Raw genomic sequence first — 24,038 nt, forward strand, 5'->3', positions numbered from 1 at the left:
AAGCGAAAAAAAGTGTTTCCATTGCAGTTTCGCGAAAAATGGCTTCTTTGAATTGCCTGAAATACCACTTTGTGCAAGTGTAAAAACGTTTTCGCAATAAATGGAAGTTTTTTCAAAATGTACTTGTTTCCATTAGGTGTATTTCATATTCACAATTTCAGCTTGTGCTATTTGAGGGTTAATGAAAACCCGGCTTCTGAAACTCAAACAAGCTGTTTCAGGCGACTTAGGAGCAGTGTCTTCTGAGGGAGAGAGACAGCTCCCTTTGGCTTGGACATTGGCTTTATTACTCAGGAGACATTTTACAAGCACAAAAATGCTATACAAAACAATGAAGAAAAGGGAAAAACCCAAAAAGCATAACAGGTCCCCTTTAAAGCACATTCATGCACTGCAGCAGTTTGCTCCGCTGTACTGTATGCTGTCTGTGCATCATATTACAGTTCTGATCCATTTGACAGTCATTTGTATTCTACTCTTTTGTTGAATGGATGGTTTACTGTGATCTCACAGTTACTTCCAGAGTTTCACAGATAGTCTGAAGTGTCTGTATTTCATGGCTTTGTGTCTGAAGGCAAGTTTGGTCTAGATGTAAGATTTCATGGTTTGAGTGGAGAGTTTGGTTTTGACATTGAAGTTCAAACACTGCGAAGATGAGTGTGCAGGGTTTTTTTTTTATACGGAAATGGTGCATAACTTAAAGTGAAGTGTCATGGCAATCGAAATTAAATTACTGAGTAAAGCTGAAAAAGTGACTTTGACTAATGGAAAGTGAACTACCTAAAAATGGATAAATGTTATATTTTAAAGTAATGGATAAATGGTTAAAATATCTCTAGCAAAATTTAATGAACAGTTGAATCACTGAAAGCAATTGATGGCTAAATGCTTTGGGTAGCAGTTGAAATTAAATTAATACATGTAACATAGCTTATACACATGACTGAAATAAATGGCGGTGACAGTTAAGGGGTACTAAAGTTCAAGTTTGTTACTTAGTTTTATGATTAGATATGCTTGTGTCATACCTCTCTTAGACCCTGAATAATTAGTAATTTAGCATAAAATCAGGCATTACTTATGTAATTAGGAATTGTTATATGCCTTCATATTTAAAGCAACACCAACCCTTTTTTGATGATCTTGGATGTATGAAAATGACTTGACCACAACCACATTACTATAGACACGTCTGTCATTTACAGTAAAATATAAAACCCGCTTGATGATTTACACAGTGAGGAAGTTTGGAGATATTTGTAATTTACTACCGCTTATCAGGGGATTTAGTGTATAAGAACATTTCCTATCCAAAACCCTGAGGGAAATCAGTTAAGAGCTATTTAATAATCTGAGGGTGAAATGAAAATAACGGCTCTATCCAAAATATTCTGGAGGAAAGTTTCCTCTTTCTCTCTGAGGCACAATCTCGACTCCTGCTCCCCCTCTGCTGCGCTCTGAACTCAAATCTGTTAATGATCTCTTTGCATTCGGCTCTATGTGGGAGCAGGCATCTTGCATGGCCTAGGGCAGTGTTACATGCCGTCACACACTCCAGACGGGACTGCTTAACTGCGGTCTGGAGCACACAGGCATGGGGCTGCGGAATGTGCGTACGCTGGGAGGGGGGTTGGGACCGACAACAGAGAGGGAAGCACAGCAGCGCCTCTCTCCAGTCGTCACAGATCTCCATATTTAGAGCGCACTGAACGTCTCTAATGAAGGCAGTCGACCACTTTGATTCCCTTCACTGGGGCCGAACATGTGGCCCAAAACTGTGTACGCACCGTAGTGGCACTCATACCATGTGGACCCCTTATTCGAGAAGGGAGCCAATCTAAAAATGGGATTGGGTGTGCACTCTGCAGTTAATCATGTAAGAGGTCACTCAAATTTGCTTGGATCTGTTCAAAGCTATTTAACTGACACCCACAGCAGGGATATAATTTTACAAAAAAGTTTATTATCTTTTAAAATGTTTGTACACTCCGTATGACAATGTGCTTACACAATACTTACAGTAGAGTAGGGTGAAACTTACTTTGTACATAGAAAAATAATAATAAACAAACAAAAAAAAGAAACATGAAAATCTCCCCCACCACTGAAATAAAATAGAGGGCTGTGAGTCAGCGGGTTTCCGTAGTTTCGACAGAGTGATGCGGGAACTGCATCACGAGGGCTGCGCTGGTGAGGATGGGTGGGCTCGTTGTGCTCCCTGACCCCTCGCTCTCCTGCGTGCAGCTTTGGTAACTTTACACATTATTTACACTTTCAATCATGAAATGATAGTCCTTTTACAAAGTGTCTACTTATTTAAACATTCCCAAAACTATTATTCATTATATTCACATATAAAGCAATATACATACGTTGGAACTTCAATGCAATTTAATAAGCTGCAACAAATCAGTGACCTTATGCTGATGAAACTACTCTGAAACTGTAAAAATCTTCGGAATTAATGACTTTGTGAAGCAAGGTCGGCCTAAGTGTCGTCTAACTAGGACTAACGGTGACTCAAAAAAAAAAAAAAAGAACCAGAACACACTTGATGTTTAGAAACTGTTAAAACTGCAATGCTACAACTTCCATTTTCAACCTTACTCTTATGTGAAGAGGAAACAAGACGCAGAACAAGCTGGGAGAGGGGCTGGACAGGAAATGGGGAAAATTTGATACACAGCTAAACGGCACATCAAACACAGCATTCAAACCCTGCTCCCGTTATTATACATAAATTCGTAAAAGACATATTGATCACCTTGCCAACCTGCTGTTATTAGCTGATCCCTAAGTGTACTGTGAGCGAGAGCTCATTCGGTGAGGACATATTACTTGAAGCAGAAGACGGGGAAAACGTAGGAATTTCCATAAGGATACCAAACTGACCTCAGCCTACATCATGCATTCATAAAACAACAGAGGCTCCAAAGTCTTGTGGTTAAGAAGGCAGGGTTTGAGGAGTGGAAGCTTGGACCTCCACAGCCCAGTTAAAAGCAGCACCAGATACAGAGTCAGTGGCGGGGGGGGGGGCTGAAGTGTGCACACAAAAAAAAAGGAAGTGGGAGGGGGGAAAACGACTGGACTGTTCGTTCATTGATCCATTTTGAACAGTGGAAAGTAACAAACTAACTCTGATAAATATGATACCAAAGCGGATTACATGGAGTAATCCTCATTCAGGGCTAGAAGAGTTTAAAAAGTGGAATTGAGGTGATCATCTTGGGAACATTTAAGAGCCACGAATGGAAGAAAAACAAAAAATGCTTAAAATCAAACAGTCAGTGAAAACGTTAGTCTCTGTAGCACCCCGCAGTGTCGTCCTTTGAGAACACTGCACCATGAGTTTTTTTGGCGACACTCAAGTCTCCGTCAGTCTCTAGAACAGGGCCCCTCCGTGTGATCCATGGGGCCTGGAGCTTTTCGGGCAGCAGTGCAATTCTTAGTCATAAATAAGAAACTACTTCACAGCTCAGGCTGGCCAGTAACATACATGAAGGAGTGAATGGAAAGGCAAATGTGTGCTTCTCCGGTGTCAGAGCAGAGCGAGTGTAACACCTAGTACACCTCTGTGTCCTCCTTGGGCCTGTACACGGGGCCGAATCTCTGCATGTACTTCTTGATGTACTCCTTGGTCTTGTGCTTCACATTCTCGTTACACTCAAGGTCCTCAGGATTGTTGCAAGCTTTCAACTCCTTATTCATAACTCCGTGAGTTAGCTGGAGGAATGTGCAGAGATGGGGAAAGAGTTAGACATGTTTCTTGTCACCAGATGACAGTAAATTATAAAATTACAACGTATATGTAAGTTGTGGTAGAGTGGTTGGATGGTTAATTGTCTTTTAGTGACTTTGCCCTTTATAATTTAAGACAATAAAAACGCAATCTCGAAATGAGTGAAGCCCAACTCGTCTTTCTGTTTATTGTGCCCATGTCCTCAGACTCCTGGTATGTCAGAGTGGCACTCAGTGCAAACCACTCCCTACATACACAATCCCTGGACCTACCAGGAACCGTGGAGAAAAAAAAGAATGCTGCCCTTTGAAGAAACGCTGGCTGAAAAGAGCTTTTAGAAAGGAATGAGTAAAACAAAAGAGAGGGAGATAATAGTTTACATATACAATGTGTTTTTAGTCTCCTCCAGAGACACAATACAAAAACATGTGGCTGGAAAAAGAAATCGTGGGAGCTCAACTATTTTGTTATGGTTTGAGGGAAACTTTGCCTTTTAAGATTAAAGCTGACCAATGCTTTAATTGTGTCTGACCACGTAGAGGCAAAGGTTTACAGCTTCTCTGCATTAATGGAACTGCATGTGTAAAGATCTTCATGTTTAATCTTACCTTTCTAGCCAGGTGTTTGAAGTCTTCTGTGTTGCTGATGCGTCCAAGTTTGCAGTCTGGCTTCCGATAAGGATTTAGACATTGCACTATGAACTGGGACATCTGAGTAACACACACGAAATAGACTTGTTAAGAAGAGAAGAATATGTTAAAACTAATGGAAAGTTGCATGGGTGGTTTGGAATATTTGAAACATCTGGAGTTAAATAACATTGCTGCAAACATTGTTTAGAGAGACTCTGGCTCACCTCTTTGCGAAATGTCTCTTTACTCTTTTTAGCCAGCTCACTGGAAGTGTCTGCCTCAGCTGTCTTTGTGGAGAACTGTAACAGCATAACAAAGATAGAAACAAAGATAGATGAGATGATTGAAATACTTGTTCCCAAACAGATTTTGTTTGCTTGACATTAAAGGGATGGTTAGGATTTTTTTGAAGTGGGATTGTATGAGGTTATGTACTTTTCCATAGTCAGTGTGTTACCTACAGTAGATGGCGGCTGGTGCGCCCACAGTTTGAAGAAGCAGGCAGGAGTAATTTAGCAACCTAACAGTTTAAGTGGATGCTTTATTTAGATTTTTTAACTGCTCTCAGTGTCAGACAGCCCTTTCCAACAGGGAACTGAAGCTGCGCTCTGCATTTATGTTCTCGTCAAAGCCACCAGCTTCCATTGACAAAAACAGTAACTTTACCTCTCAGAACAAAAGAGCTGCTGGTCTACCGCTTTCTCCATCAGATAGTTTGTTTGCATGATTGTGTTACTTTGGTGAATCTGAACTAACCCTTTAAAAAACAAAAGTCACACAGTAACACAAACTAACTAACCGATCAAGGCAGCAGTAGACCAGCAACTCCCGTGTTCTGTAAGGTAAAATGATTGTTTTCACTAATGGAGCCTGGTGGCTTTGAAGAGAGCAATATAAAGGCTTTAGTTTCCGATCGGAAAGGGCTGTCTGACGGGAAGGTAAAGCAGTGAAAATATTCTAAACAAAAGGTAGATTTGAACTAATATTGATCTTTTTTTGTTTGTAGCTAAAATGCATTTTGCTGCCCCCGTCCTCAGTGTAACGCTTAGATTTTGTGGCGGTACTCCTGCCTGCCTCTCCAAACTGTGGGCGTGCCAACCAGCATCTACTGGTAATGCACAAACAATGGATAGGTACCTCATACAATCCCACTTTTAAAAAAGTCAAACTATCCCTTTAAACATTTGTTTTTTTCAAGTGTAACATTTTCACAAACTAACTCCCTTCTGTCATCAGTTTGTGAGACGTTTTCTTCACTATAGTGGAAGACGTTAATACCATAACCCAGCAGAGAAATTTTCTTCCCTAAAATCCAGAGTGAGGCCCCACCTGTGCATCGGCTCAATCAAACATGGCAACTGGCTGTCAAACAGCAGCAATCAAGGTCAGTGGAGCATCAAACAGCACCTGCTCACCAGCTACTTGACACAAAGCAGGGATATCCTGCCAGGATGCTGCCCCTCCAGCACCAGCCTTCAACAACAAAGGCAAGCAGGCAACAGCTGACTGCCTGTACCCACAACAAAGTGGTGAGGAGCAAAAGCAAGAACCAAGGATTCACACAAACAGTGCCAGCGCCAGGCACCCAGAAACTGTGAAATTGGACGCTTTACAAGTGCAGAACATGTGCCATAGTTTTAAACGCTGGACGTGGACACCACCACTGTCTAAACACATGCTGGGAAACGGTCCATGACCTCGTAGCTTTTTCTTGGCGGGAAACATTGCATGAAAAACATGGATCTCTCCAATCTCAGTTTTTGATGTTTGTTTCCCAAACTCTGTTATGTCTTTTTAAAAGAGACAAGAGGGACACTTTCTTTGTTAAACTATAACACAAGAAACCACAAATAAATGAATGCGAGGTCTTCCAGATGGCTTCTATTATCCGCAAAGTCAGGATAAAAATGAAGAGGGAAAACAAACGAGGCAGAGGAAGAAGAGATGAGATGAGCCGCCCCTCCCCTTGTGTCCTCGAGGCGAAGGGACAGACAGCTGAGCAGGGGGTGGAGTGACTGGAATCTCTCTTAAAATCTTTGTCTCCATGTAGATTTTGATGAAGCCATTTTGCGACGAGGAGTCATCCGCGAGGACATAACACTCACTGACTGTGGTGTCGTGCTGAGACTTTTTTCTTTCTTTTTTTTTTTTTTTTTTACCCCTTGAGACACAGCTGAAAGTAATCACTGGTGCAGCATCTTCAATTACCTCAGGGAACAAACACTATAATTATGTTCTGCATCCAAGCGCAAACTTTCTGGGAACCAAACAGAAAAGTGAAGAGGACTCGTCTTCATTGTCAAATGAGGAAACATAGATTTTTCTGGTCACTAAACAGCTACTATCTGAAAAAAAACCCCAAAAGGTCAACTGCTACAGACATTTTACATTTCATAACACATTTGAAATATGATCCGTGCTCACCTTGGAAGGATTCTCATCATAGGTGGGTGTTCCCAGGTCCATCTCAGATTCATGGTCCACACTTGTGTTGTCGCTACTTCCATCCCAGGTTGGAGGGTCCCACTGTGTTTGTCTGATGCACAGACAGAAGTCACGTCAGACACAGATACAATGCAGAGAGGTTTCTGGAGGTACAAACACCCACCTTGTGACAATATGGTAGTAGTAGATTTTGCCTTCAGGGTCACGGGCCACTTTCCAGTTTGGAGGTAGGACGATGGTTTTGGGTTTGGGGGGAGAGGGAGGAGGCAGGTCTATCACATTGTTGGGTACAATCATTTCCTGGAGAGGACAAGCAATGGAAAATAAGTATTAACAGTAAATCCATGTAGCTTCACTTTGGATGACCTCTTCTGGTACTGCAAGACCAAAGAACCTGATTCGCTTAAGCTGCACACGCTAGTTTAAAGTCACATATGATTGCATTTCGATTCCTTTTTAAAATAGGAAACCACTGAGCTCTTTCCTTTATTTTCTTCAAACTTAAGTCCCATTTGAAAAGGCACTTTGTCATTACACAGGACCCACAAACTGTAGCTCATTAGAGCCCCCCTGTGGCTGCACTGAGACAGATACAGATATTATACATAATATAAATTATTTTTTAAATCTCAAAGATCCTCATAGTGCAAATTGCCAAATTATCTACTGCATCCTTAAAAACAGCGACTTCACAATGTGTCCTCATGCTGCATAAATATATTTTTCCTGAATGAATGTCCATTTGGTTTACAGTTGTGAATTAACAATTAATGTGTAACGTCTTTCCACATCATCCTGTTTCCAGTCAAACACCATTTTCAGGGTTCACACACATTTTTATGTACAATTTTCTTTTTTTAATTTCATGAGTTTTCCGAGGACCCATAATGCAATTTCAATGGCTGTTCATAATGTTTGACATGAACTTTGCTCTGTCTCAAAAATGCTGTACAACCACAAAGTAGTAGTGGGGTAAGGAGACTTTGGGATTCATGATCCTACTTGTTAAATCACCCTGTAACAACATTATTTTTCTCTTATTCACAGAAATCAAATTCAAACTGGGAAAATTAAGAAACCGATGTGATGGTAAGTTAAATGATTTCGCCCTTTTGTTACATATTAGAGCCATATTATGCAAACAGCTAAATTCACAGTTTTATTACACAAGTGGAAGGTTATCCATGGAAGATTATTGTAACAAGTAATTACATTACACATAACAAAATTCCATGTCTTTCACAAATTCCATGACTTTCCCAGGTTTTCCATGGCAGTGGGAATCCTATACTTTAGACAGAGTTTGTGTGTGTTACCTGTTGGACAGTTTGGGATGTGACAATGGTGGTGACTGTGCCTCCCTGCTGCACCACCACTCCCTGCTGATGGCCAGGATACACAGGTTGGCCGTGCAGGTAGCTGGCTGTGGGTTCAGTGTAGGCCTTCAGAAACACAAGACACAAACAGATCAGAGCGTCACTCCAAACATTCAGAAATCGGTAACTGTGTGCTGAGTGTGTGCTGATGACATATCTCTTATTTTCCCACCATGTTTGATTTGTTTTGCTGTACTGTAAAGGAGAGCTTCTGTTTTAAGCTTAACACTATATTGAGTGGGCAAAACTTCATTTTGGCTGATTGATTTAGTTTCTCCTTTTCTAATGATTTGATCAAGTTTAATGTAATACGACTGTACTGAATTCAAAATGCAAATGAACTCAACACTGTATGATCTAAAGATCAATTAGAACATCTGAGTACAGCGAGATCAAGGCACAAATCACCCCACCTGTATGACGGGAGTGTTGGTCTGTGGGTAGGCGGTGGGGATGCTGTAGATGGTTTGGCATGGCTGACCCTGGTAGTAGATGGCCGTCTGTGTCTGAGCCGGTGCTGGGGCTGTGGCGTACTGCTGTGTAGGCTGCGTCTGCACAGTCACTGTCTGCTGAGTAGTGGGATCCCAAAGAGTAGTGTAGCTCTGCTGGCCCTGTACCTGAGGGGCCGCCTGGGCGGGCACAGAGAGGACAGCTACGCCTGCGTCCTGGGTTGCTACAGTTGGCTGGGTATACTGTTGGGGGTTGCCAGTGGCGAGGTCTGGGGTGGTGATGTGCTGAGAGAGATTAGAGACTGGAGTGGCTTGGGATGTGGAGGATGGAGAGGACAGACCCAGATCTGATATAAGACGCTGAGGAGGTGTCTGTTCATAGTTCAGTGTGGGTTCAACCGTAGGGGTAGGTAGCAGCACTTTGCCTGCATTGGGGTTGGAAGGATCCACAAAGGTCTGGATGGGATATCCAGGAGGGTAGGTGATGAAGCCAGGGCTGGAGGCATAGGCCAGAGCAGGGTCGTAGGCCATAGTTTGAAGTTGTTGCTGCTGTTGAAGTTGTTGTTGTTGTTGTTGTTGTTGTTGTTTCTGGGCTTCCCGTTGTGCAACCTCCTGCTCAAACAGCTTTCTGCGCTCCTCGGTGGACAGCTTATTGCGCTCCTTGGCCCCAACTCCCCTTGACTTGTTGCTGTTAGATGGGTCAAACCTTAAAAATCCATATAACAAGACCAAACTTGAATGAGAAAGAATCACTTAAACAGTTGTACAAAGATTACACTAAACTATGGAAGTAAAGCTACGATTGACACCCCAAAAAATCCAGCCTGACCCTACATGAACCCACATAGTTTCTGTCCAAGTCTGACTCAAGCCCAAACTACACCAGCAGTTTTGGGCCCAAGCCTGTTTATAAAAAAAAAAAAAAAAACAGAATTTCCACTGTAAAAAAATATTTACAAGCTAAAGTCAATTCAAGTCATTTCAGTGCAGTATCAGACATTTGTAACACAGGGTGCATTCGTAAACCGTTAATCCAAGCGGCAGATCACACTCCAGCACAAACTGGACCGTTCATAAATTCAGAGCACTGTTGAAACATCGTTCGGTTATTCAGAGCAACACAACCTTGGAGCGGCAGAGCGTACTCAGGGCACTCTGAGCAGACAGAGCAGCAGAACCCCGAACACAGTGAAAATGAAACTTTTTTATTCATAAAGAAGTAAGGAAATTAGCGCTAACCTGCCTGATTCAAGCTCAGACGAATGTTAAGAAATTACGGCCTGGTCCGGGGCAATCAGTTTCAGAAAGAGAATCAAAGCTCTAGTTAAATGACACTGTTCACAATGTTCCTTTAATCACGAAAATTCTTACCGTTCCTCAGTGCGGCGGCTGCTCCTCTCGTATGACGAGGGTGGAGAACTGGAGCGTCTCCTTCGTCTCTCTGTGCTGCGTTGTGGGGTTTTGTCAGAGACTCTATCTCGGTCCCGGTCCCGGTCTCGGTCCCGGTCTCTGTCCCGATCCCGATCCCGATCCCGGTCCCTGTCCCGGTCCCTGTCCCGGTCCCGGTCACGATCTCTGTCTCTGTCTCTGTCCCTGTCCCTGTCCCTTTCCCAGTCTCGATCCCTGTCTCTGTCATAGTCTCGGTCTCTTTCTCGTTCCCTCTCCTTGTCTCGCTCCCGTTCACGCTCTCGGCTACCAGAGGCGGTGCGCGGCGTCAAAGCTGTGTCTCGATCTCGGCTGCGATCTGTGAGAAACGATCCAGTTAGCCAAACTTATACAAAAAAAAAAAATCTCAGCCAAACATCTGCTTCTGATTAAACTCACCATTTGCTTCTTTTTCCACCTGACTCTTCTTTGGTATTCTGTACACCTCCTGAAAGGACAAACACAACCTTGACTTCAAACAACAGCACGCAAACAGATTAGATTTCTGTGCATGATTCACATCGTCTGCCTTTAAAATGTTCTCTTTTGAGCTCACCTTCAGATCCTTCCAGCTGTCCAGAAGCCTGGCAGCCATGCCACTGATGTCCAAAGCAGTAAGTTGGGGTTCCTGACTCCTCTCACTCTCCACATCTGAGACGCCTTCCTCTTCATCCTGAGACGGAGTACCAATCACTGAGGGGTCCACGGGAGTCGCTATGACCTCAGAGGGCATACTGGCCTCAGTGGTGTCAGAGCTTGGGACGGCGTCGGTGGCAGATTCACCAGATTGTGCCTCACTGCCAAGAGGAGGTTTCTCTGCCTTCTGTGTCTCTGCCTGGGCTTCCATATTCTCTGATGGCGGCTCAGCAACATCAGCAACATCAGCAACATCAGCAACATCAGCAACATCAGCAACATCAGTTTGGATGGACTGACTCTCTGGCTCGAGAACTTTGACAGCGGGCTGGTCTCCTTCCAGTTCAGTCTTCTCTGTCACTGCCTCACTGGTCTGCTCCTCCACACTCTCCTGCTCTTCATTAGGCTCTTTTGGACCCTCAAGTTCATCGGCACGACCTTCACTCGTGTCCTCTTTCATCTCAACATCTGTCTCCAAATCCAACTCCATTTTTTCTTTTACCTCCTCAGGTGGGGGTTGGGGTTGACTGCTTGGACTCGTTTCTTCCTTCTCTTTAACATGCCCCTCCTCTTTCACAGACTCTTCCGTCGTTCCTTTAGTTGGATCTGCAGCGTCGCACACGGGCTCTGCCTTCAACTGTTTGCCCTCAGGAAGTCCTGCGTTCGATGATTCATCTTCTTCCTCATCATCCTCCTCCTCCTCTTCTTCCTTCCCGTCAGAAGCTTTGCTGGCATCAGAGAGGGCGCTGTCCAGACTGTTTTCACTGATGATTTTAAGGCGGCGGTACACAGCAGGTTTGGAGGTGTCTCCATCCATTTCTGGTCCCAGTTTGTTGGAGGAACCATCAGGGGTGTTAAGGGGTGTTTGAGCACGGGAGGTGTTCTCGCTGGAGTAGCCGTCCATCTCAGCAGGGTGAGGGAGAGTTTTTGTCTGGGCCCATCGCTGGATGAAGGTCAGGACTCTGCTCTCCTCCAACATGTTCTTAGTAGAGATGGGCAACACAGCCAAGGTCTTCATAATCTGTCAACAGAATCATAGTTTAGTAGCAATCAAACAGCTAAGAGCTGTGTATATGCATACATGTACAGGCTCTGAGGATTTCAAAATTTCCTGTTACAAATGTTTTACTGCACAGTCGATGACACGTCACCTGTAACTGCAGCTTGATGTTATTGGCACTGTTGCCTTTAGCTTCAGAAAGCTCCACCATAAAGATCCACAGCAAAGACAATCCATGATGATCCAGGAACTGCTTCAGGCATGATGGATTCTGAGTATCCTGTGCAACACAAACATATCATAAAACACACAGCAGATGATAATAACAATAATCAATACTGGAAAAAAGGCATCAGCCACTCAGGTCATACTTGTATGAGCTTAAGACAGATGAGTTTCTGCTCCATGGTTTCCACTCGGACCATTAGTCTGCAGAGAGACACGACCTGTTTTTCATCGTAAAGGCCTTCTCCGTTCTCCAGTAATGCCTCCAGCTCCTCATCAACCTGAGGGAGAACAAAGTGATGTTTTCCTCAAAATTAACAATATTTGGCCATTTTAGCCTGCATCCACACAACACACAGTCCCTCCAGGATTTTGCAAGCAGATTTTGAATTTTTTTTTTTGCAGCCTGAAAAGCCTGATTCCACGTCAGCTTTTCTTTTCTTGCTATGTTTATGGATGTTCTTGGCAATGAAATTGCTGGAGGCAAATCAAAATTACTAAAACAGTTGTAATTCTGTCTTTGATTGTGTTGATTGTTGTGACTGTCACATTGCAACATCCTGGAGGGGTTTCAAAAAGGAAATTCTAAAAATTAGGGCATGCCAAACAGATTTGTGAAGGTATTGTGGTTTTGATTCTCGTGTGGAAGTGAGACCACATTACCATTACTAGCAGCCAAATGTAATGACAAGACACACTTTGAAATATGGCTGAAAGAACTGACCGTGGTGAGAGCACTCTTTCGACTGCGGTCTTTCTTCATCTTCCCACCAGCTGCCCGAACACTAACTCTGTTCTCTCCACCCAGGAAGCCTCTGCAGCTGGGTGCCCCACAGAAGCATTTCTGTGCTTCTTTGCTGTAGGAAAAAAAAAGGTAACACAAAAATCACCATGGCTAAACAGTCAGATATGTTAGTACAGAGTAGTTATTTAACTTTTTAACTATGTAAGCATGTCGCACATTACACTTTTTTTTCCCAGACTTGAACACAAACATATACAAAATACAAATTTGGAGGAAAAAATAAGTGCAGAGAAACAGTACCCGTATCTCTGGAACTGGTAATCAAATGTCAGTTCTGCTCCTGCAGTGACCGCCTTGGTGGTGAAGAACCCAACTCTGAGCTGGCCATTGACAGTCCACTGAATCGAGATGCAAATCATCATCAGTTAAGTCAGCCTTCGGTAAGTTAACCTGAGAGAGTATTATTTATCTTGCTACTGTACCTTTTGGGTCTCACAGTTGGGCTCGCAGCTATGGTTCATAAACCGAGAGCAATTACCCTTCAGTGTTGCATCAATGATCTGAGGAGACAAAATGCACAGTCAGCTCTTTCTGCCAGCCACCGCATATAAGTCATTAAACCAGATTGTGGTTTAAATATTAACATTAATTGTCATCTCTTACCTCATTATTCTTTAAAGACATGAAGTAGTAATGGATGTTCTTATTGCGAGCATATTCTTTCACCCTTATTTTAAACTCCTTGTGGTCCAACACCTCCCCGCAGTATTCCAGTACAAAGGTGTTTCTGAGATAGCAATAAAAGTTGTCAACAACAACATGGACACTCATATTATATAGCCTAAGGTATCCAGTAGAGTAGGCAGCCCAACAGTAACAACTAATGTTGACAATGCTAATGTTAAATGCTTTTAAAAATGTTGTATTGAAAGCTTTTGAAGAGACTTACGGAGCCAAGTCTCTCGCTGCCCGTAGTCCCCAGCCCTTGTCCTCTGTAAGGATAACCTCAAAGTCCGCATGTTGTTTCATCTGAAAGCGTCGGTTAGAGCAGTAGGCTCCATTCAGGCACCGCGAGGAGCTGAAAAACAAATTACAGGTCAAGATACAAAAAAATGAAAAGATATTCTTTAGTTGACATGTGTGTCAGCAGGCTCCTACACAATTCTGATAACAACGTACCACATTTTTTACAGCCTAACTTTGTTCTTTAATATGCTGAATTTGAATGACTACTGACTCTTGTCCAGCTCTCATTCGGTACAGTTTTACTAGATTTTCTATTGCTGAGGCAATGAGTATAATTTGTCAGGGTTTTAAATACAAGATAAAACAGTGTTTGAACTGTATTTGTCTAAAAATTCTTCACTAATTGTGCAGTCAATTTTAATAACAAGAATTCAAAATCAGTTTTATTAATCTTTTTTGCTTTCCTAACCTAGTAAGCCTGCAAAATGTTTCATTTAAAAAAAAAAAATGCGTTCTTACATGTTGCCATAGCTTTATCTGCAATAATCAACTTACCACTCAATCATCAGCAGCCGGTTTAAACAGTCTTCCCCGCAGGCTAACACTCCCCTTGAACGCTCCTCTCTGGGCAGCACAGGGCACTCACATTGCATTCTCTTGATATCTCGATGAGATTTACTCTTTTTTCTGGAAAAAAAAAATTAATTAAAAATGTTCAAAGCTAAAGCCAGAAAACACATAAGTGTTTTATTATGAGGTGATTATTTGACCAAATAATGTGTTCTGTTAATGAGGCTGAACAACAAGGTTACCTCTCAGTCAGGTACAAGTTCTCCTCAATCAAGTCAAAGTAAGGTGGCATCTTCTTAGACTTTGCAAACTCCTTCCATCTATTGGCGTCCTGAAAGTCTCGCAGTTTGAGTGATGGACGCTGCACCTCAGCTTTGACAGGAGTATCCTTCGAAACATCAGCCTCTCCTTGGCGTTCCCTCTTGCCTGCAGGTCCAGCTTCTGCCTCGTTGTCTGAATCAGACTCAATCTCTGGACGCCTTTTCTTAGGAGGGCCCCGGCCTCTGTGGGGTCTAAAATTGTCTTCTCTAGGGGGGTCAGGCACAGCCGACCCCCTGCTGTTGCTACTTATTTCATGACCTTGTACAAAGCTTGATGACCCAGGTGTGTTGGGTCCACTAATTTCAGCAGCTGTTTTACTCAGATCAGATAATTTATCCCCATTGTAATCATCCTGATCGTTAGTTAGGGAGTCTGGATGGATTTCACCTGCAAGATCCTGATGCCAGTGCCCATGACCATGGAGGTAGGGTTGTCTGCTAGTCTGTGTGTTTGGGGATTGGTGGTTCCAGGTAGCATTATTCGGCCTGTGCTCCTGTTCTTTGAGAGAGGTTTCTGTAAGTTTAGTGTTTGGTAGCTGAGGACCGTGACTGCTATCAGGCTGCTGGTATGTACTACTGGGCTGCTCTAGTTGCGAAAAATCCCAACCCAGGCTGAGTCCATTCTTGTCATTGATACTGTCAGAATTGGAGAAATCACCATGTTGGTAATGGGAGTATATCTTTTCACCTCTGCTGTTTACAGTATGCTGTTTGTGGCCTTGCTCACACTGTCTGGAATTGTCGAGGCTGTGGGCAGGATCTGTGGCACTTTCAGGAGCACTGATATGACCAGCCATGTAAAGCTGTGCACTGTTGGAGCTGGAGCCCTCCGAGTGACTGGTGCTGTCAATCATATTACTCTGGGACTGACACACCATGCTGCTATGGGATGACTCATTTACACCAGCACATGGACCACTGGTCTCCACTAATGTGGATGGACTCCCCTGCTTTTGTTTTGGGCTGACTTGATTTGGGACTTCATCAGTGTTCACATTCTGCAGTACTGAACTATTCATTAGACCGCATGACGAAGCTCCCGTGTCCTGCGTATCCATTGTTAGGGTAGAATTCTTTGGCACCACCACCACAGAATGCAATCGTTTTATAGCCTCGTCGCAATCAGAGTCATACTCCGAGTTGTCACTATCACTGACCTCACTCTGGCCTCCTAACGCATCTTGATTAAGTAATGTTTTCTTACTCAATTTGCTCTTGTGAGTGCTGCCCTTGGTTTTTTCTTCATGATCATCGCCATTCCAACTCTGCATCTTTGCAGCTTTGTCGACCTGTGACGAATCATTTACATGCAGAGGCTCGTCTGTGTTTGTTTTTTGAGTAACACTTGGTTTTAAGTCACAGAGGTCAACGCTGGTGCTTGCTTTCGAAGGCTCACTTTGGTCTTTGTATTTGTCGGTCATGGATGTGCTGTCTGAGCCGACTTTCTGTGTAGAGATCTCAGTCTGCTTCACCACTATGGAATGTGTTTTAGCTTCTTGCTGAACAGCATCTTTAACGTCAGAGTCCTGTTGGCTATTGTCTTTAGAAAACTCTATTTTTTTGACAGAGATCACTTTCTTAACAGCTGGCTTACTCTCTGAACAAACTGTCCTCTGTAAGTTATCACTCTCTGAGGTGTCCTGCCCGACAATATCCCATCTGGACTTTCTGGTGGTACTGCTGTTCTTTTTAACAGTCTCCATATTTTGCTGTTCATGAGTCAGCTGATCCTCAGATTCAAGGGAAGATGAATCGGATTTGAGAGGCAAGCTTGTGCCATACGACTTGTCGACTGGTAAAACTTGAACAAGCTCTGGTTTAGTGTTTTGCTGGACATCGTGGGTGACAGGTACATCTGCTTTATCAAGTAAGGACATTGGCCTTGGTGAACAGTCAGCAGCTTTCTTGTCCTGGTTGCACATTATACTATCAATACTACTGCATGAATTTAAGACAGCTGCATCTGAGTTCACATGTGGTCGATTATTAGAAGAAAGGCTATCCTTCACATTGGTCAAGTTTTCCAGGGCTGCATTTACATGCTTTAAGCTTTCACTTGAGGTTATAGTTGAGGCATTTTTACTCTCAACTTCAAGACCTGATTTTGTTTCTGTTGATCTCTTTGTTGGCGATTCTTGCAAACTCTTATCAGTGCATGAGACCATCTCCTTAAAATCTTGACTACTATGTTCATTTCCACCCCGTTGGGAATCACATTTTTCTTTTTCACTTTGAGAACTCGATTCTGTGGTGTTTGCACTTGATGGTGTTTTGCCAGGGCTGTGAAATATGTCGTCTGATTGTCTTTCATGTCCGCTGACTTTCACAGAAGACCTAGAAGGGGTTAACTGCTTCGAGTCTGGTCTATTGGTTTTCCTAAAGGAGTTTTTATAGTTCTCCTCTGAGCCAGAGCTTTTGTCAGAGGCCTGTGATTTTCCCTTATGATCTGCCTCAGAGTCACTAGAGCTGCTTTTCTGTCGTTTTTCAGTTTGAGAGTGGGTATGCATACTGGAAGATGAGGGTTTGTTGTTGGTCTCTGACTTGTGATGGGTGCTAGATTTCCGGTAATTGGAGTCTGGATCAGGAGAGCATTTGCACTGCGAATCAGAGTCTGATAGTCGCTTTGAAGTCCTTTCAGACTTTGACAATTGTGTTCTTTTATCCAACTCCGAAGAGTGAGGAGAATCTGCAGATTTTGAGGCTTTCTCAGATTTGGAGTAGGAAGATGATTTTGATTCTTTATGTGAGCTTGAATGGGTGGAGAGTCTACTGGAGTCACTTGTCCTCATCCTTGTCTTCCTGTGGTCATCCTCAGAGTCAGAACTATCCCGATTTCTGTCAGTGCGAGAGCGAGAACGTCTTCTATCTCTGCGTGGAGAGCTCCTGTGTGATCTCCGATCAGAGTCATGGTAGTATGATCTTTCAGACCGTGATCCTCGGTCGCCTCTGGATCTCTCTGATCTGGAGTGAGACGAACTTGTTCGAGACCCTCGTGATCTAGAACGCGATCTAGACCTGGACCTTCTGCGATCCTTGTCTGACCGAGACGAGCGTGACGATGTGTGTCTGGAGTCACGGTCTGACTTTGAGTAACTTGAAGACCTCTCATGATTCTCTGACCGCTTGGAGGAACTTTTTTCCTTTTCCTCCACGTGTGAACCAGAGGAAGACTTTTTTACCTCTTTGCTTCTGTTGTCAGAGCTTGTTTTACTTTTGGAGTCAACCGATTTGCGACTGGAAGACATCTGGCCTGAATCTCCATCTGATTCTGAACCAGTGGGAGCACTATTAGCTTGGGACCTGGTTTTCCTTTTGTCTTCTTTACTATCCTGCTCAGCAGTACTGGAACTCTCTCCATCTTTTCCTGAGGAAGCAACTGGCTTCTTGAGGCTTGGGGTCACCCTTGTCTCAGGGGCGTCAATGTGAGCGTTCTCAGAGGGGCCGACACTGGCAACATTCTGAGGCTGGGGTGTTGGAAATTCAGTTTCACTTGTAGATTTCTGTAGAACCTGCGATTCAGGGGTGTGTGGCTCCTCTGGCACAACAGATGTTGGTTTCTCTTCGGTCACAGAGACACTGAGAATTTGCTTCTTGAAATGCATCTTTGCCATGCCCGTTTTCAGTTTAGTGGAAGACGAGACTAGTGTTTGAGTAGGTGTCTCTGTTATTGATGTTGGCACCATGGGCATCTGGTTTTGCTCAGTTTTGGTGTCGGTACTCTGCCCTCCTTTGTCTGAGGCTGCCTGTGACAAGGCAGCATTAGGCTCAGTGACAGGCTTGTCAGGACTGGTGGGGATGAAGAACAGGCTCTGCAGTGGCTTCTTGGTCTGTGAGAAGCTGAAGGACACTTTCTGTCGACCCTGATCCTCTAGATTGACCTTCATCTTTGTCCCTTTTGGCAAGAGACGGTTGGATAGCATGACTCTGGGAGACAGGCTTTTGATTAGAGCTGCCTTGGACAGGCCCTCCACCTTCACCTACAATAAAAGAGAAAACTTCAGTTTTTGAAAATCGTGAAATTAGACACAGTGGTCATTAACTTTGAGTAGTTAAGACTTACCGAGGCATCACTTCCCTCCTGTCTGTGGTTTCATAGGAGCATCATGGGAATACAAAAAAGAGAGGAAAGACAGAAATTAATTTACACTGTTCATTTTATCTATTTTGTTACTTCATACAACTTTAAAACGAAAAGGAGGGATTGGGAATCTAAAACTCTCAATTCTCTGTGGATTGAAAACATGTCCCTAAACAATTGGTCTGTGTTCCTAACTGTTAATGACAACATCTGCTGCCCAATTTACAACAGTGTTAGGTGTACTCGTTCCACCAACTGCTCATGTAACTTTGCTTTTTCAAATCTTGCAATGCAAGCCTATTACATGATTAATAAACATACTTGATTTGTCTCAAAATTCATTTTAAAAAATCCTACATATAAAATCCATTTTTGAATTGGATCAAAACAATTTTTGTCATTTACAGATTATGGAGAGTGACAGGAAATAGGGGGAATGACTGACATGCAACAAAACTCCAACGATCAAAGTCAACTCAAGGTAATCATATCCTAGTACATAATTTTGGCAACATGCTCAACTCGGTACAGTGATAAAGACAGAAACATGACATAATGGATCTGAATGGCAGATAAAGGACAGGAAGTACTTCTGTGGCTGTCAGGTTCACTAGCCTATTGATTGAACATATAATGGATTATCCAAAACTTAAATAATAATAATAATAATTTTTACAGAGGACAAATAACTGGATCGGTGAAAGCAGGAGGCCTTAGCTTAAATAAAATAAAATAAAACACTACTGATTCATTTAAACAGAATAATATCACAGAGTATATGATGGTGGTTAAAAAAATCCATATTCACCATGAAAATGCATCAATATTAGGATTTTTCTTGCTCAACATTACATAAATACTGCATGAAGTTGATGGTCTTGAATATTTCATCCACCAGACCTTGAGGCCAAGTGCTAAACTGCATTGTTCTGGCAGACAGAATGATAACAGAGCTCATTTTAAAATCAAGCTATTTATCAGAGGCCACTTTGGATACCAGAAAAAGACTGTTATATCTATCTCAAACTCAAATTGATCCCTATAGAGAAATATCCCCTCTGTATGTAATCTGTCTTAACCACTTTGAAAACTGATGCAGATGCACCCATAGAAAACCTGTGTGCATACACAAGATGAACAGGATTGTTATTCAACCCCAGGACCATGTGAGGCTACAGTTTCCAGCAATGAGCTAACATGCACAGAAAGGCAACAACAGACCTTTTGTTTAGGATGTGATGATAACCACATTACCCTAACACCACAGTGATGAGGTCATCATCATCATCATCACTGCCTTTTTTATTTTTTTGAGCAGATATAATAAATTAATTTAAGAAATCTGCAGACACCACTCTGTAACCTCACTCAATGTCACACCGACAGCACTATCTGACTGGTTAAACATCACAAGTAATAGCCTATTAACACTGTGAGCTGCCATGCCACAGATGGGCAAAGACTAATGCAGACTGGTCCTATTCTGATGAGGGTGATCGGGAAGTGTATGTCCAACATAAGACAACAGATATTACTGATGTTGTTATAAACATCCCAATCATGTTAAATTTTCCTCTCACTGAGGTACAAAAAAATCTATACCATCACAGCTCTAACTGTTGTTTACTACAAAATATGAGTTTGTGTCCAATGAGATGGCCTCCACAGTAACAGCCTAAGCTTGCAAGACATGCGTTAAAGATCTAAACCTTTGATCTCATAGTTAATTTAGAAATCCATTCTTGTCACACAGGAATATAGTAAAGGTAAGGCTAAATGTATTGGAACAATAATGAAGCATCTTTTATGTTTCACATGACACAACACAACTGAAAAACCAAACAAATCCACTATGGTGGCTATAAATTTGGAGAGCTGAACAGCAATAAGACAAAGAAAAAAAAGTTATTTTTCTTTCACAGGGAGGACAATATGTATTGAATCTTTCTATGGTTTGGTCCATGGGGTTTATTGACATAAAATAGTTTAATCACTCTTTAAATAGAGCACTGGAAAATCCATGCTAATGGGACTGATGGGATGAACATAAGTTTAACCATCTTTGTGATTCTGTGATGAGTAGTGTTCAATTTATTTTAGCCATATTAATTCCTAACCCTAAACCTAAGTAAGCAGACATTATTTAGACCCTCAAACAAAAACATAAGCAAACAATTAACACAATGTAGAGTACGAATACCTTGTATGGACCCTTGAAAAGGTTGAAAAGAATCCCCAACCCACAGGATATAGCCTGACTGTCTACAGTGCTGAGTAGCAACTATTGCTGCCCTTTAAAAAATGGCAGAGGCAAAAAAAAAAATCACACAAACAAAGAAACAGAGATATAAGTATTATATAACATGTAATCTGGTGAAAACTGGGTTTTCCTTTCTCCTTTTGTCCTATAAAACTGTGTGTTTTCCTTAGGGTAGGCTCAATATGGGTGCTGGGCAACAATTGGGTCATTTAATCCTCAGAGATATACTTTTTTCTCTCTGTGACCTTCAAAATGAGACACTTCTGTGGTGGCATTCGGTTATAAAGAAAAATACCAAGCAGCTTATAGTCAAATGATTAATCGACTAGGCCTACTAGACCAAGAATTTTATTTTTTAGCTTGATGTTGCAGAAATATTTTATACCTGATACATGAATGTCATTCCAACTGTGATGCAGAACGGTTTCATGCTTCAAGCTAATAAAAATTAACTGTCTGCAAGACTGAGCATACTGTCTAATAGCAATCATCTCCCCGCATTCATATGCTAACATGATACCTGAGCACAGTACCTGACATTATGTCATTAAGACTGTCTTCTTTCCTACTGCTGTAACACTGTCCATGCAAGAGAACTAAACATCACATCTTCACTTCTTATTCAGGGGTGTTTCTGCCATTGCATACTACTGTCACTGACACTAATGAACTGTATTTATAACAAACAACCTATCTGTTCACTGGCAAGTCAGTAATAACAACATAAATGGATAAAAGCATGTGTAGACAACGTGTTATCAGATGTCTAAATTTAAAAAAAAGAGTCCAAAACATTTTGCAGAGGATAATTTTGTAGTTTTAATTGTCATATAACTATGTGCCAGAAATATATGCACATATTGCATCCCAACAAAACTTGGAGACCATGCTTAAATTACTTCCAATTTTACATGAACCTAAGCTATACAAGACATACACTTTGAGTTGCATTTTGTGCTCTCTAATACCTGATCTCTGACTTGAGCAGAGTGTCCATTGAGAAACTCGTCTAGGATTAGTAGGCCTGAAGAGGCTGCTGGCCAAGAATAATCCAAAATCAGAGAAATGAGCCCTCCAAAGTGACGCCACACCTGACAAAAAGAAAGATAGAGTTGCAATGAACTGAATCTGGTTTGTCCACAACATCTTAAAACTATGTTAGGCGCTTTATAAACCTGACAAAGTCAAACACTGAAAAAATAAGCGTTTTGGTTGCAATAGTATATGTAGTGTCTATGGCTTCTGCAAAACACATTGTCTATATGTACACCATGTCAAAGAGTAGGTGGTGCCACATGCTTTCAACCGTTGAGTATTCACGACATCTGTACGCTCCCCCCTGAGATCCTTGTTATCTATCGCTGCAATGTGGCAAAGATATATCGGCTGCACGTTTTGTATTTATATCTGCTATTGGACAAAGATTTCCCCTTTTCTCAGCTATCTCGATTGCTGTGCGTTAGTTGCATCACAGCAACAACAAAAGGTTGAATTTACCTTTGATTTAAAAATAGGACTCGTGTGGTAAAAGATAGATGAAAAACATGGATGCAGGGGGGGCACAGAGCATGCATCTCATTATTAGACATGTAAAGCTCAAGCAAATGGCCTACAGGAAACAAACACGGACTTAAAATTGAGGATTTATGAGAAAGAAAACAAATACACTCTCATGAAAACAAACGGTGACTGGTTTGAAGCAAAATAGGACACTAACTAAAGTGTGGCCTGTGCGGGAGAACTGGATGCAGCCAAAACATGGCCTTTAAAAAGATGGTTCTCCCCAGTATGAAAACGAGTGAGGATGTGTAGTAAACCTTTCAATTTAATGTAATATTTCATCAAGATGTGCTTACTAATCACACTGCATCACTTGCATAAGTACTAGACAGACAGAAACGATGACATGAACTTAGCTGTTCGACTGTGAAGCTGGTTTATACAAAATATCAGACCCAGCTAAGCTAACTCGGATAAGCTAACACTAACAAGAGAGCTTTCGTGTGCCATCTTTAAAGATAGCGTTAGCCCATGTTATGATCTGTATAATCCGTATTGTTAATGTTGACTGGCAAAATATATAAAGTTGGGAATATAATCAGTGTGACGTTTGATGGGATTTTCGCTTGCGCAGAAGAGGTAAACAAACATTTGTTTCTGTAATCGAGGACGGCTAACGTTAGCCGAGGAACTCCACTAGCATCTGGAGCTAACGCTAGCTAGGTTAGCTAAGTCTCCCCGTAGTGGCAGCCACTAGGCTAACTGTTGTTAACTTGTGTTTCACTTATCGATCTTTGCCAAAATGTGTGAAATCAATCTAATTATTTATTATCTAAGGGGGATCGTTACTTTTCTAATTGAACGAAAAGCACGGAGGATGTAATACGTAGAGTATAATGGATCTCTGCACCCGGCTTTAAGCATGCTAGCTAACGCTAGTGATGTTTTGTCTGACTAGAGTGTACTAAGAAGGCTAAAACACAATTAACACAACGCCAAGTAAAAATCAGCGATTGAAGAGGTACTCACTTTACGAAGTGCTTAAGGTCACAAGGTTCCTCCATCCTCGAAATCACCGGCAATCGAGCCTTTGTAAAACATCAAGCAACAATGTATGCCGACGTCAAATCCATACGGAGCTGTCGGAAATGATCGTCGGCCAGAGGCTCCGCTGCTGCTGCGCCCCAGCTCCAGCCCGGCTGAGTGCTGGTACTATCGAGCTAGCATGAGCTCACTTTAGTTAGCCAAGAGTTTAGAGGAGAGATCAAGAAGAACACACGATCACCAAAACCAAGCCCCAGAAAGTGTCCCAATTTGGTCAACCTGTAAATAACACCAATACCGACCATCCGATCTGCTTGAAAGAGTTTGAGCATATCTGTGGGATACCTTTTTATTCCACACACTGGTCCTCACAGTGTCTCTGTGGCTGTGGCTGCTGTGTTCAACAACATCACATGATGTGGGAACATAGCTGGCGCGAACCCTGGAGCGCACTGCGGGTCCGAGACATCAACAACCCGCGTCCCACCAAATAAAATACACTCAGAGAAAGTTTTTAAAACAATCTCCAAACCAGGGGCCTTTCTAGGATATGAGGACATTGGGGCTTAGCCCGGACTTTAGTTGGGGTGTCCAGGGGATCCCTACCCCAGTTTTTTTGTTTTTTAGT

The 24,038-nt window shown here is 42.4% G+C and overlaps 1 protein-coding gene across 4 annotated transcripts; it reads right to left on the reverse strand.

The window, feature by feature from the left end:
- Window positions 1-1,941: 1,941 nt before the first annotated feature.
- setd2 (SET domain containing 2, histone lysine methyltransferase) lies at window positions 1,942-23,843 on the reverse strand. 4 transcript variants are annotated; one of them, XM_088084198.1, is made up of 23 exons: window positions 23,756-23,843; window positions 23,396-23,600; window positions 21,835-21,957; window positions 18,589-18,610; window positions 14,451-18,505; window positions 14,194-14,325; window positions 13,622-13,750; window positions 13,336-13,459; window positions 13,155-13,232; window positions 12,973-13,070; window positions 12,652-12,784; window positions 12,074-12,208; window positions 11,854-11,982; window positions 10,623-11,723; window positions 10,466-10,514; window positions 10,013-10,385; window positions 8,606-9,347; window positions 8,133-8,258; window positions 6,980-7,116; window positions 6,796-6,907; window positions 4,596-4,670; window positions 4,348-4,449; window positions 1,942-3,723 (listed from the first exon to the last, which is right to left on the reverse strand). In XM_088084198.1, the coding sequence occupies exons 3-23, from the start codon at window positions 21,861-21,863 to the stop codon at window positions 3,562-3,564; spliced, it is 8,043 nt and encodes a 2,680-aa protein (XP_087940324.1). In that variant the 5' UTR covers window positions 21,864-21,957; window positions 23,396-23,600; window positions 23,756-23,843; the 3' UTR covers window positions 1,942-3,561. The 4 variants fall into 4 exon arrangements, with proteins under 4 accessions (XP_087940324.1, XP_087940323.1, XP_042346157.2 ...); XM_088084197.1 differs by having other exon boundaries at window positions 23,713-23,814; XM_042490223.2 differs by having other exon boundaries at window positions 23,396-23,826.
- Between the last annotated feature and the right edge of the window lie 195 nt (window positions 23,844-24,038).

Source organism: Plectropomus leopardus, chromosome 11 (assembly GCF_026936395.1).
Source record: "Plectropomus leopardus strain MGB_pleo_1.0 chromosome 11, ASM2693639v1, whole genome shotgun sequence".
Lineage (NCBI taxonomy): Eukaryota > Metazoa > Chordata > Actinopteri > Perciformes > Serranidae > Plectropomus > Plectropomus leopardus.